General features: G+C 48.3%; 1 protein-coding gene across 1 annotated transcript in view; it reads left to right on the forward strand.

The window, feature by feature from the left end:
- xkr4 (XK related 4) overlaps nucleotides 1-9,810 on the forward strand; it is an 11,889-nt gene extending 2,079 nt beyond the window's left edge. The window contains exons 2-4 of the mRNA XM_055151683.1: nucleotides 1,478-1,677; nucleotides 4,308-4,662; nucleotides 9,210-9,810. Of these exons, the coding sequence (XP_055007658.1) occupies nucleotides 1,478-1,677; nucleotides 4,308-4,662; nucleotides 9,210-9,810 (1,156 nt within the window). The remainder of the gene's footprint in view (nucleotides 1-1,477; nucleotides 1,678-4,307; nucleotides 4,663-9,209) is intronic.
- The last annotated feature ends 2,476 nt before the right edge of the window (nucleotides 9,811-12,286 follow it).

A 12,286-nucleotide genomic window follows, 5' to 3' on the forward strand; every position in this document is an offset into this window, starting at 1 on the left:
GGTCTTGTCCTGGTCTTGGGACTCTGTGGACTCAGACTGGTCTTGGTCTTGACTTTCAGAGGTCTTGGCCTTGTCTCAGTCTCAGGACCCTGTGGACACGGTCTTGTCTGGGTCTCGACCCTCCGAGGTCTTGGTCTTGTCCTGGTCTCGGGACTCTGTGGTCTCGGACTGGTCTTGGTCTGGATTAGTGCACTCTTGACTACAGCACTACTTAATAATAGTAGCGGCTTACATCTCCACAAACCTGACTCGTATCTGACCTGGAGGAGGACCGCCCTTGGCTCGTTTCCATGGAAACGTTCCTTTGGCTATAATCTTCCACAGTATGGCATTAAACTCATCTATCTCCATGGAGAATGTTCAGAAGTGTGTTTTAAACTTTCTGTTTCCATAGAGTCATGCAGGTGACGAGCCCCCTCCAAAAAGTTCCGTAATGTTGCTTTAACGCCTGAGTTCAGCTCTGGTCGTCTCCGTGCAGATGTTTCCTCTTCAGATTAAACCACAAAGACTTTTAAAAGGTTAAATCAGGAGTGTCAAACTCATTTTGGTCCGGGCGCCGTGTCCAACCGACTCTGATCCCAAAGAGGCCGGAGCAGAAAACTCATGTGATTTATGCCCCAAAAATCTTTTTTAATTGATGAACTCTTTCTTTTACAAAATATTATAATATTATGAACAATCTGAAACTTTAAGAAAAATGAAATTTCAACACAATGTTTTAACCTGAATTGTGCAAATAGGAATACGTCAATTTTTGTTGTAAAATCCTGCACTCGGCTCCACTTTTCTCATGTTAGACATTTTTCTGATGAGGGTGTCACGGTCAACAGTCAAAACGATCGTCCTTTAAGGGCGTTTGGAAAGAGACAAGTCTTCATTTGTGCTGCTCTGGTGGGAGGGGCCACGTACAGAGACGCTGGAGACGCCGCTGCTGTGATAAACACCACAGAAAATTAACAAGATTTTAATAGAAAATATCATTAAAATATTTTAGTAGAAAATCAGCCGAGGGCCAGATTAAAGGTCTTGGAGGGCCGGGGGCCTTATGTTTGACACCCCTGGTTTAAATGATCATACACAAGAACATGACTAAAAGAGACAGGTGAGACAGGTGAGACAGGTGAGACAGGTGAGACAGGTGAGACAGGTGAGACAGGTGAGACAGGTGAGAGTGTCAGGTGCAGTTTGCTGTAACTGTCAGATACAGATTCGTTGACCTGGTTTCTGATGAATTTCTTTGTAATTCCTGGAACTTTCCACATGAAGCAAAAACTGTCACATAGTTCAGCTTCTTTTCTGTCTGGAGAAACAAACTAAACTAACAACAGCTTCTGAAAGTGCAGCCGTTATTCAGCCCCAAAGACGAGAAAATTTCAGCTCCAAAGACTTTACACCAGAAGATGAATATGACGAGTTTGTGGAGTCGAACGAGAAACATTTACACGTCTCCCCGTCTCTCCTCTTCCTCTCTCCGCAGATACTTCCACACCATCTACCTTGGCGTGCGCAGCCGACGCTCCTCGGACTCAGAGCACTGGAGGTTCTACTGGAGGATGGTGTACGAGTTTGCCGACGTGAGCATGCTTCACCTCCTGGCCACGTTCCTGGAGAGCGCCCCTCAGCTCGTCCTTCAGCTCTGCATCATCATCCAGACGCACAAGCTGCAGCCCGTCCAAGGTGCACCACACACAACACACAACAAACACACAACAAACACACAACACACACTTTTGTATCGCTGTTTAGGGCTGTGGTCGACCAAAAAAGCTCTTGTGCTGCCCATCGACTGGTCTGTTTCTGAGTTAAAGTCACACCAACCTGAGTCACTTATTAAAGACTTGCTTGAGTAAAAATATTTTGTATAAACATCAAAATAATCCACTGTGTTCTGCCTGCATCTAATTTTAAAGTGTTTTATTGTCCGATCATGAGTGTGTGTGTTTAGTTGTTGATGGAAAACTCCACTCTGGTCTCTGAAAGTTGTGAAAAGCGCTTCTAAAAGTGCTTAAAAATTAGGGCCGGGCTCGTTAACGTGTTAATTTTGCGTTAACTGATTAATTCATTTTCGGTGTCTTGGTTTAGACCTGCTTTAGACCTGGATTAGTCCTGGTTTAGTCCTGGTTTAGTCCTGGTTTAGTCCTGGTTTAGTCCTAGTTTAGTCCTGGTTTAGTCCTGGTTTAGTCTTGGTTTAGTCCTGGTTTAGACCTGGTGTAGACCTGGTTTAGTCCGGTTTAGTCCCTGGTTTAGTCCTGGTTTAGTCCTGGTTTAGTCCTGGTTTAGTCCGGTTTAGTCCTAGTTTAGTCCTGGTTTAGTCCCGGTTTAGTCCTAGTTTAGTCCTGGTTTAGACCTGGTGTAGACCTAGTTTAGTCCCGGTTTAGTCCCAGTTTAGTCCTGGTTTAGTCCTAGTTTAGTCCTGGTTTAGTCCTAGTTTAGTCCTAGTTTAGTCCTGGTTTAGTCCTAGTTTAGTCCTGGTTTAGTCCTGGTTTAGTCCTGGTTCAGTCTTGGTTTAGTCCTTACTTAGTCCTCGTTCAGTTCTGGTTTAGACCTGTTTTAGTCCTGGTTTAGTCCTGATGTAGACCTGCTTGAGCCCTGGTTTAGTCCTAGTTTAGTCCTGGTTCAGTCCTGGTTTAGTCCTGGTTTAGTCCTGGCTTAGACCTGGTTTAGTCCTGGTTTAGTCCTAGTTTAGTCCTGGTGTAGACCTGCTTGAGCCCTGGTTTATACCTAGTTTCAGTCCTGGTTTAGTGTTTTTTTTGTGGATAATTTTGCTTCTTATTATCGTTTTTCATCTTGAATTATTCCAGGTACCATCTCATATTCTTCTTTCCTCTCCCTCCTCTTCTTCCTCCTCCTCCTCTTCTCCTCCTCTTCTCCCTCCCTCCTCTCTTCTCCTCCTCCTCTCTCCTCCCTCCTCTCTCTCTCCTCCTCCTCCTCTCCCTCTCTCTCCCTCCCTCCTCCTCCTCTCTTCCTCCTCTCCTCTCCTCCTCTCTCCTCCTCTCTCTCTCTCCTCTTCTTCCTCCTCTCTTCCTCCTCCTCCTCTCCCTCCTCTCCCTCCTCTCCTCCTCCTCCCTCTCCTCCTCCTCCTCTCTCCTCCTCTTCTCCTCCTCCTCCTCTCCTCCTCCCTCCTCCTCTCTCCTCTTTCTCCTCCTCTCCTCCTCTCCCTCCTCTTCCTCCTCTTCTCCTCTCCTCTCTTCCTCCTCCTCTCCCTCCTCTTCTTCCTCCTCTTCTCTCCTCTCTCTTCTCCCTCCTCTCCCTCCTCTCCCTCCTCCCTCCTCCTCTCTCTCCTCCTCCTCTCTCCTCCTCCTCCTCCTCCTCCTCCTCTCCCTCCTCCTCTCTTCCTCCTCTTCTCCCTCCTCCTCCTCTCCTCCTCTCCCTCCTCCTCTCCTCCTCTCCCTCCTCCTTCCTCCCTCTCTCCTCCTCTCTCTCCTCTCTCCCTCCTCCTCTCCCCTCCTCTCCCTCCTCTCCTCCTCCTCTCTTCTCCTCCTTCTCCTCCTCCTCTCCCTCCTCTTCTCCCTCCTCTCCCTCCTCTCTCTCCTCTCCTCCTCTCCTCTTCTCCTCCTCTCTCTCCTCCTCCTCCTCCTCCTCTCCCTCCTCTCCTCCTCTCTCCTCTCTCTCCTCCTCCTCTCCTCTCCTTCCTCCTCTCTCCTCTCTTCCTCCTCTCTCCTCTTCTCCCTCCTCCTCCCTCCCTCCTCTCTCCTCTCTCCCTCCTCTCCCTCCCTCTCCTCCTCCTCCTCTCCTCCCCTCCTCTCCTCCTCTTCCTCCCTCCCTCCTCTCCCTCTCCCTCCTCTCTCTTCTCCTCTCCTCCTCTTCTCCCTCCTCTCTCCCTCCTCCTCCTCTCCTCTCCCTCCTCTCTCTCCTCTTCCCTCCTCCTCCTCTCTCTCCTCCTCCTCCCTCCCTCCTCTCCCTCCTCTTCTCTCCCTCCTCCTCTCTCTCCTCCTCCTCCTCCCTCCTCTTCTCCTCCTCTCCTCCTCCTCCTCTCCTCCTCTCCTCTCCCTCCTCTCCCTCTCCTCCCTCTCCTCCTCCTCTCTCCCTCTCTCCTCCTCTCCCTCTCTCTCCCTCCTCTCCCTCTCTCTCCCTCCCTCTCCCTCCCTCTCTCCTCCTCCTCTCCCTCCTCCTCTCCCTCCCTCTCCCTCCTCTCCTCCTCCTCCTCCTCCTCTTTCTCTCCTCTCTCCTCCTCTCCCTCCTCTCCCTCCTCCTCTCCCTCCTCTTCTCTCCTCTTCTCCTCCTCCCTCTCCTCCTCCCTTCTCCCTCCTCCTCTCCCTCCTCCTCTCCCTCCTCTTCTCTCCTCCTCTCCCTCGTCTTCGTCGCAGGTATGACCGCCGCCGCCTCCCTGGTGTCTCTGGCGTGGGCTCTGGCGTCGTACCAGAAGTCCCTGCGCGAGTCTCGTGAGGACAAGCGCTCCATGAGTTACCTGGGCGTGTCGCTTCAGTTCTGCTGGCACTTCTTCACGATGGCGGCGCGCGTCATCACCTTCGCGCTCTTCGCCTCCGTGTTCCAGCTGTACTTCGGCCTCTTCATCGTGCTGCACTGGTGCGTCATGACCTTCTGGATCGTGCACTGTGAGACCGACTACTGCGTCACCAAGTGGGAGGAGATCGTCTTCGACATGGTGGTGGGGATCATCTACATCTTCTCCTGGTTCAACGTCAAAGAGGGACGCACACGGCGGCGGGGGGAGGCGGGGGAGGCGGCGGGGGGGGCGGCGGGGGGCGGCGGGGGGCGGCGGGGGGCGGCGGGGGGCGGCGGGGGGGCGGCAGGGGGGCGGCAGGGGGCGGCGGGGGTTGGTTTCCGTGAGAGTCAAATTCTTCGTCGTCTACAGCTGATCTTGGTTCAACGTGAAAAAAGAACGAGGACAGGGTGAGTTCAGTCAGTCCTGGTCCTGATCCTGGTCCTGGTCAGTCCGGTTTAGTCCTGGTTTACCTGGAGTCCTGGTTTAGTCCTGGTTTAGTCCTGGTTTCCTGGTTTAGTCCTGGTTTAGTCCTGGTTTAGTCCTGGTTTAGTTTTCCTGGTTCTGGTTTAGTTTAGTCCTGGTTTAGTCCTGGTTTATTTAGTCCTGGTTTAGTTTACCTGGTTTAGTCCTGGTTTAGTCCTGGTTTAGTCCTGGTTTAGTCCTGGTTTCCTGGTTTAGTCCTGGTTTAGTCCTGGTTCTGGTTTAGTCCTGGTTTAGTCCTGGTTTAGTCCTGGTTTAGTCCTGGTTTAGTCCTGGTTTAGTCCTGGTTTAGTCCTGGTTTAGTCCCTGGTTTAGTTTAGTCCTGGTTTCTGGTTTAGTCCTGGTTTAGTCCTGGTTTAGTCCTGGTTTAGTCCTGGTTTTTCTGGTTTAGTCCTGGTTTAGTCCTGGTTTAGTCCTGGTTTAGTCCTGGGTTTAGTCCTGGTTTAGTCCTGGTTTAGTCCTGGTTTAGTCCTGGTTTAGTCCTGGTTTACCTGGTTTAGTCCTGGTTTAGTCCTGGTTTAGTCCTGGTTTAGTCCTGGTTTAGTCCTGGTTTAGTCCTGGTTTAGTCCCTGGTTTAGTCCTGGTTTAGTCCTGGTGGTTTCTGGTTTAGTCCTGGTTTTCCTGGTTTAGTCCTGGTTGGTTTAGTCCTGGTTTAGTCTGGTTTAGTTCTGGTTTAGTTTAGTCCTGGTTTAGTCCTGGTTTAGTCCTGGTTTAGTCCTGGTTTAGTCCTGGTTTAGTCCAGTCCTGGTTTAGTCCTGGTTTAGTCCTGGTTTAGTCCTGGTTTAGTCCTGGTTTAGTCCTGGTTTAGTCCTGGTTTAGTCCTGGTTTAGTCCTGGTTTAGTCCTGGTTTAGTCCTGGTTTAGTCCTGGTTTAGTCCTGGTTTAGTCCTGGTTTAGTCCTGGTTTAGTCCTGGTTTAGTCCTGGTTTAGTCCTGGTTTAGTCCTGGTTTAGTTTCTGGTTTAGTCCTGGTTTAGTCCTGGTTTAGTCCTGGTTTAGTCCTGGTTTAGTTCTGGTTTAGTCCTGGTTTAGTCCTGGTTTAGTCCTGGTTTAGTCCTGGTTTAGTCTGGTTTAGTCCTGGTTAGTCCTGGTTTAGTCCTGGTTTAGTCCTGGTAGTCCTGGTTTAGTTCTGGTTTAGTCCTGGTTTAGTTTAGTCCTGGTTTAGTCCTGGTTTAGTCCTGGTTTAGTCCTGGTTCACAGGGTGAGACAGGGGCTCTTCAGTTTTCTGTTCTGCTCTTGTTTTTTTCATTTAGTTTTTTCGTTTTTTCGTCGGGTCGTGGGTCAGATTCCAGATCCGTCTGTGACTCATGAGCCTTCAGCTGTTTGGATTTTTCCTCCGTTAAACTTTGACATTCTGATCTGGACTCAAACACCACAGTCATGTTCAAGACTCATACAATAACTCTTTTTAATCATTTCTTATAAATATTTAAAAGACTGTATGATTATTTACACGTCATTAAAGGTGGAACATTTCTGGGGGCGTCCACCGGTTGCTTGTCTCCATGGGGATGTACATGATATTTAAACAGGATTTAGGTCAGATCTGTGGAACGCTACTGGCCGATATCACCAGCCGATATCAAGCCCACATTAAGTTTTGCAGGTTTTCAAAGTTATTTTAATATAATGTGCAATAAATAAAATAATTGCAAGACAGTTTTAACGCACAGACTGGATAAAGAAGTGGACTAAGCGAGTGTGACGTCACCACAGCGTTCAGCTCCACTCAAATGAAACTCTCGATGCTCACGGTCACAGGAGCCAATCTGGAGCCAGACTCTAAGGCTGCGTTCAGACTGCAGCCTGAAGTGACCCAAATCCGATTTTTTGGCTTCTATGTGACCTGTATCCGATCTTTTATTGACAGTCTGAACGGCACAGATCAGATTTTTTTCAAATGCGACCCAGGACACTTGGGCTACGTTCAGACTGCAGGGCTTAATGCTCAATTCAGATTTTTTTGTGAAATCCGATGTTTTTGCGAGGTCGTTCACATTTCCAATTAAATGTGACTTGTATGTGACTCCAGTGTGAACGGTAAACGGCCCGAAAGTGTCCCGCATGTGACACTGGAGACACGACGACCTCAACCCCATGCGTCAACCGCAGCGAGCGTCTCTGTGTTTACGGAAGTTGTCCAAACATGGACGCGAGCATTGAGCATCTGGCGATTTTACAGTTCCAGTTTCCGCCTGCTTTAGCTCAGAATAGTGTCGTTTGTCGTTTGTTGATGACGTGTAGGTCGGATGGATGCGCTTTCAGACTGAAGTCACATGTCAAAAGATCGGATATGTATCGGTTTCAGGAGCACATATCCAAGTGTCCTGGGTCACATTTGAAAAAATCTGATCTGTGCCGTTCAGACTGTCATTAAAAGATCAGATACAGGAACATAGAAGCCAAAAAATCTGATTTGGGTCACTTCAGGCTGCAGTCTGAACGCAACCTTGGATATGTGCTCCTAAAACCGATACATATCTGATCTTTTGACATGCGACTTCAGTCTAAACGGCCAAAGCGCATTCATCCACCTACACGTTATCAACAAGACACAAACGTCACTATTCTGCGCTGAAGTAGGCGAAAATTGTTAATGAACTCCGTGTCACTGAAGTGAAGCACATCACCACTCACCACTCTTGGCTCCATCTCCACATCCACACGTTCCTTTCAACAGACTGAACCACAAAACACCACGGCCAAAAACCTCGTCCTTCTCCTTCTCAATCTCCTCCTTAAAACAAGTAAGTTGTTCATGTTTTGGCTCCGGTACGAGAGGAACTTTAAAATCTCCAGGTGCTCGATGCTGCGTCCATGTTTGGACAACTTCTGTAAACACAGAGACGCTCGCTGCGGTTGACGTCGTCGTGTCTCCAGTGTCACATGTGGGACACTTTCGGGCCGTTTACTGTTCACACTGGGGATCGAATACAAGTCACATTTAATTGGAAATGTGAACGACCTCGCAAAAACATCGAATTTCACAAAAAAATCGGAATTGAGCGTTAAGCCCTGCAGTCTGAACGTAGCCTAAGTTATGGACAGGAAGTTTTTGATGGACAAAATTGTGAAAAAAAAAAATTCGGATCATATGGAGCAGGTTTAATAGAAACATTTTAAGATCAAAATGACGAGACTCAGAGCAGCAGGAACAGAGAGAGAAACACAAGATCCTAATGTGAGTCAGTTGGAGCCAGAGTCAGAAGGAGCCGGAAGAGCCTCCTGGAGCACTTCCTGTTTGGTACGCTGCAGAGAGTGTGTCAGCTCTGTCCATTTATATAAACAGTCGATGGTTTAATGCCGCACTATGGAACACTTCATAACGTGGCAGTGTGATTTTAAGAGTGTTTTGGACATTAGTGACCACAGAGCAGGTTAACTCTTTAAACAGTCCATGAGAAAAATGTGTTTGTTCGTCCAAAGTGTTCAGTCTGCTCCAAACAACAACAAACCCCAAACCTCAAACCTCAAACCTCAAACCTCAGACTGGGACTGACACAGACTGACAGACCTGAAACTCACCACAGCTGATCTGACATTAAACACGACTGCAGCAAAACTGTCAACACATGTTTGTCTTTGTCTCATTTCATACACCTCTGTTCTAACACCTCCTCTCTTCTCTCTTTCCTTTCTCCTCTCTCTCCTCTCCTCTCTCTCTCCTGTCTCTCTCTCTCTCTCCTCTCTCTCTCTCTCTCTCTCTCTCTCTCTCTCTCCTCTCTCTCTCTCTTCTCTCCTCTCTCTCTCCTCTCTACTCTCTCCACTCTCTCTTTTCTCTCCCTCTCCTGACTCTCTCATCTCCTCTCTCTCCTCTCTCCTCTTTCCTCTCCTCTCTCTCTCTCTTCCTCTCCTCTCTCTTCTCTCTCCTCTCTCTCCTCCTCCTCTCTCTCTCTCTCTCTCTCCTCTCTCTCTCTCCTCTCTCCTCTGTCTCCTCCTCTCTCTCTCTCTTCCTCTCTCTCTCTCTTCTCTCTCTCTCTCTCTCTCTCTCCTCTCTTCTCTTCTGTCTCTCTCCTCTCTTTCCTCTCCTTTCTCCTCTCCTCTCATCTCTTTGCTCTTCTCTTGTCTCTCTTCTCTCCTCTTTCCTCTCCTCTCTTCTTCTCTCTCTTCTGTTCTCTCTCCTTTGTCTCCTCCTTCTTCTCCTCTCTCCTCTTCTCTCCTCTCTCCACCCCCTATTTCTCCTCTCTCCTCTTCTCTTTCCTCTTCTCTCTCCTCTGTCCTTGCTCTCTTCTCTCCTCTCCACTTTCTCCTCTCCTCTTACTCCCTCTTTTCTTGTTTGTTCCAGATTCCGGTTGTTCATCTATTACCTGGTGATCCTGGTGGAGAACGCGGCGCTCACTACGCTGTGGTACCTGTACCGGACGCCGCTCTCCACCGACTCGTTCGCCGTCCCCGCCCTCTGCGTCATCTTCTCGTCCTTCTTCACCGGCGTCCTCTTCATGCTCATGTACTACGCCTTCTTCCACCCCAACGGGCCGCGCTTCGCCCGCTCGCCCAGCGGCCAGGGCCTGCACCTGGACCCCACCGCGCACTTCTCCACGCTGCCGTCGGAGGGCGCCACCAACTCTCTCCGGTCCAACCGCGGCGGGGGTCCTCTGTCCACCCTGGAGCGGGAGAAGGCCTCGGCGACGGACGGGAGCGCCGCCGTGTTCCAGGTCCGTCCCACCGCGCCCTCCACGCCGTCGTCGCGCCCGCCCCGACTCGAAGAAACCGTCATAAAGATCGACCTCTGCCGGAACAGGTACCCGGCCTGGGAGCGCCACGTCCTGGACCGCGGCATCCGGAGGGCCATACTCGCCGTGGACTGCTCGCTCACGCCCCCTAGGCTCCAGTACAAGGACGACGCGCTGGTGCAGGAGCGGCTCGAGTACGAGACGACGCTATAGTGGAGCGGGCGCGAGCTGGGGGCTGCAATAACTCTTACACACGCCGCAAAAACGAACACGACTGGAGTTTAAATCGTTTCGGATTCAGAACGCTGGTCTTATTTTGAGCAGTTTTAAGATTTAAAGGTTGTATGGAGGATTTGTTTTTTTAGTTTCAAATTGTCAGTAAAAGTTTAAAATACCATTACAGAGACGCAGCAGCCTTGGAATTATGATGACCAATGAAAATCCATCAACTGTGGACGTGTTGAGGCCAGATAAACATCAGCCAATAGAAAACGAGGCTTCCTCTTTATCTATTGGCTGTTAGGTTGTCAATCAAACTCCCTACGTTTCTAGAATAACTGAATCGCCAGTGCACGGGGATTATGCGGTTTATACAGCGGTTCTTAGAGGCTTTTTCAAACTGTCGCTTCGTCGCAATTCGCACAAAGTTTGTCGCGATGGCGGGCGAGAATCCACGACCAGTTCGCCGCCAAAGAAAGTCGTTTTTTGAGGTCGCTGAAAGAGGAAGAGAAGGCGAAAAGGAGCGAAGACAAACTGAGGTGATTCTTGGAGATTCCTTCCAGCGACGGCGCGACTGAAGCTGACGAAGGGTCTAAAAACTGACGCGTCGGTCGCTAAATTACTTCTAGACAGGTCACTTCAACAGAAATTCGTGCACTGGATGTAAACAGGCGTGATTTCTAGAGGAAAGAGGCGGGAGGAGGAAGATCGTGTCACGCATGCGCAACATTTGAAAAAAGACTCTTGCTGTATTGCTCTTCCCTTAAAAAATCCTCTATACAACCTTTAAGTAACAGACTAGTCCAGGCGTGGGCAAACTACGGCCTGCCGAACTTGAATAATAATAATAATCATAATTTTCAGTGTTTTAAAAGCCATTGCAATAAATCGTAAACACCGTGGGACTTGAAACACCGATATTTTGTTGTAAAGCTTTTGAATTATGGATTATTTCAATAACGTGGGATGTATTTTCTACGTATCCCATGTTATTTTTTTCTCGTATGAGGTGGATTACCAAAAAACTCCATCCATCTCACTCCTGGTCCAGCTCTTCCGTCAAATTTTAGAACCTTTGCAGCCCACGAGTCAAAAAGTTTGCCCACCCCTGGACCGGTTTAGTCCGATAAAGTAGAGCAGAATCATTTAGAGAAAATATCCAGTTGCAATTTTTTGTAAGTTTATTTCTATAGCGCGTTTCAAACAACGTCGGTGACCAAAGTGCTTCCATACAAGTGAACAAAACAGAAAAAACAGTTACAGATAAACATTAGGGTGCATCATTTGTCCCAAAAAAAGAAAGAAATTCAACTTGTACTCAAATTTAAAATGTGACAAAACCAATTAAAAGAAAATCTGTGGAATATTTGTTCAGTTGAATCAACTCTACAGGGTCCACGGAGATTCTTAAGTTCCATCCTAACAGTGTCCACAAGAAAAATCAGTTTTTCTCAAATAACTTTAAAAATAATCCATTTAGGGCCGTGGAGTCAGTGAAAGTGGAATATAAATGTTGCTGTTGCGCATCTTTTGGTACCAATTTTATGTCTCTATCTTCATAACTTTCTAAGATTTTGAGTGTTTTTTTTTTCATAATTATCCAAAATCCACAAAATCCAAAGATGAAATGAGAGACATAAAGTTTTCTGTAGTGATCATAGACTGTATAAAAAATTGGAGTAAGTGATGTCAGCAGAGCGTCTCAATGACAGGTACGACTCAGGGTTTGGTAAACACAAGTTTCCAGAAAGAATAAGGATGTAAAATAACTCTTTTCACATTGTATCTTCTGCACATAAACAAGCACAATTTGGGTTTTGGAACATCCATGACACAATAGTTCTGAAATCTTACTGATTTCTTGGAGGCGTCACAGACCTGGAACTATGAAAGTCCGACTATTGCTCCTCCCCCGCCCGTCCTGAGAAAGCACAGGCTCCGCCCTCCAAACGTGACGTAAGCGACGAGTGAGCCGCCCTTCCTCCGCCATCTCAGGGAGGGAGGGGGAGACAGACGTGCACCCTGATAGCGGCAGGAATAAACTTTTATTCATCATGGAGATACAGCGCGTTCAGCCGCATGTGTTGGACCCGGAATCGGACGAGGACTTTGAGGAGCACGAAGCTCAAGCACCGTGTCGACATCAGCTGAACATTACTGATTGGTAAAGGATTAATAAACACTAGTAGATAAACTTATTATATCGTGTAACTGCAGTTGGGGTAGAGGCGGTGGAGCGGGGCAGGGGGGCAGGTGCGAAGCGCTTTCTGCTACTTCAAACGTGTCATAGGTGTATCCACCACGTCATCGTTGTAGCAGTTTTAGTTCGTTGTCACGTGGGAGGGTGGCAGAAATATGCTGAAATTTGTTTAAAAAAAACACCAAATCAATCTAAAAACTACTTTGGTGACAAATACAAGGCCCACACATCACTCTGAGAAGGTAGAAAAGTCTGAAAAGTTGATTTTGC

The sequence above is a fragment of the Boleophthalmus pectinirostris genome, unplaced genomic scaffold (assembly GCF_026225935.1).
Source record: "Boleophthalmus pectinirostris isolate CB_2022bp ecotype Guang Dong unplaced genomic scaffold, ASM2622593v1 HiC_scaffold_16, whole genome shotgun sequence".
NCBI lineage: Eukaryota > Metazoa > Chordata > Actinopteri > Gobiiformes > Gobiidae > Boleophthalmus > Boleophthalmus pectinirostris.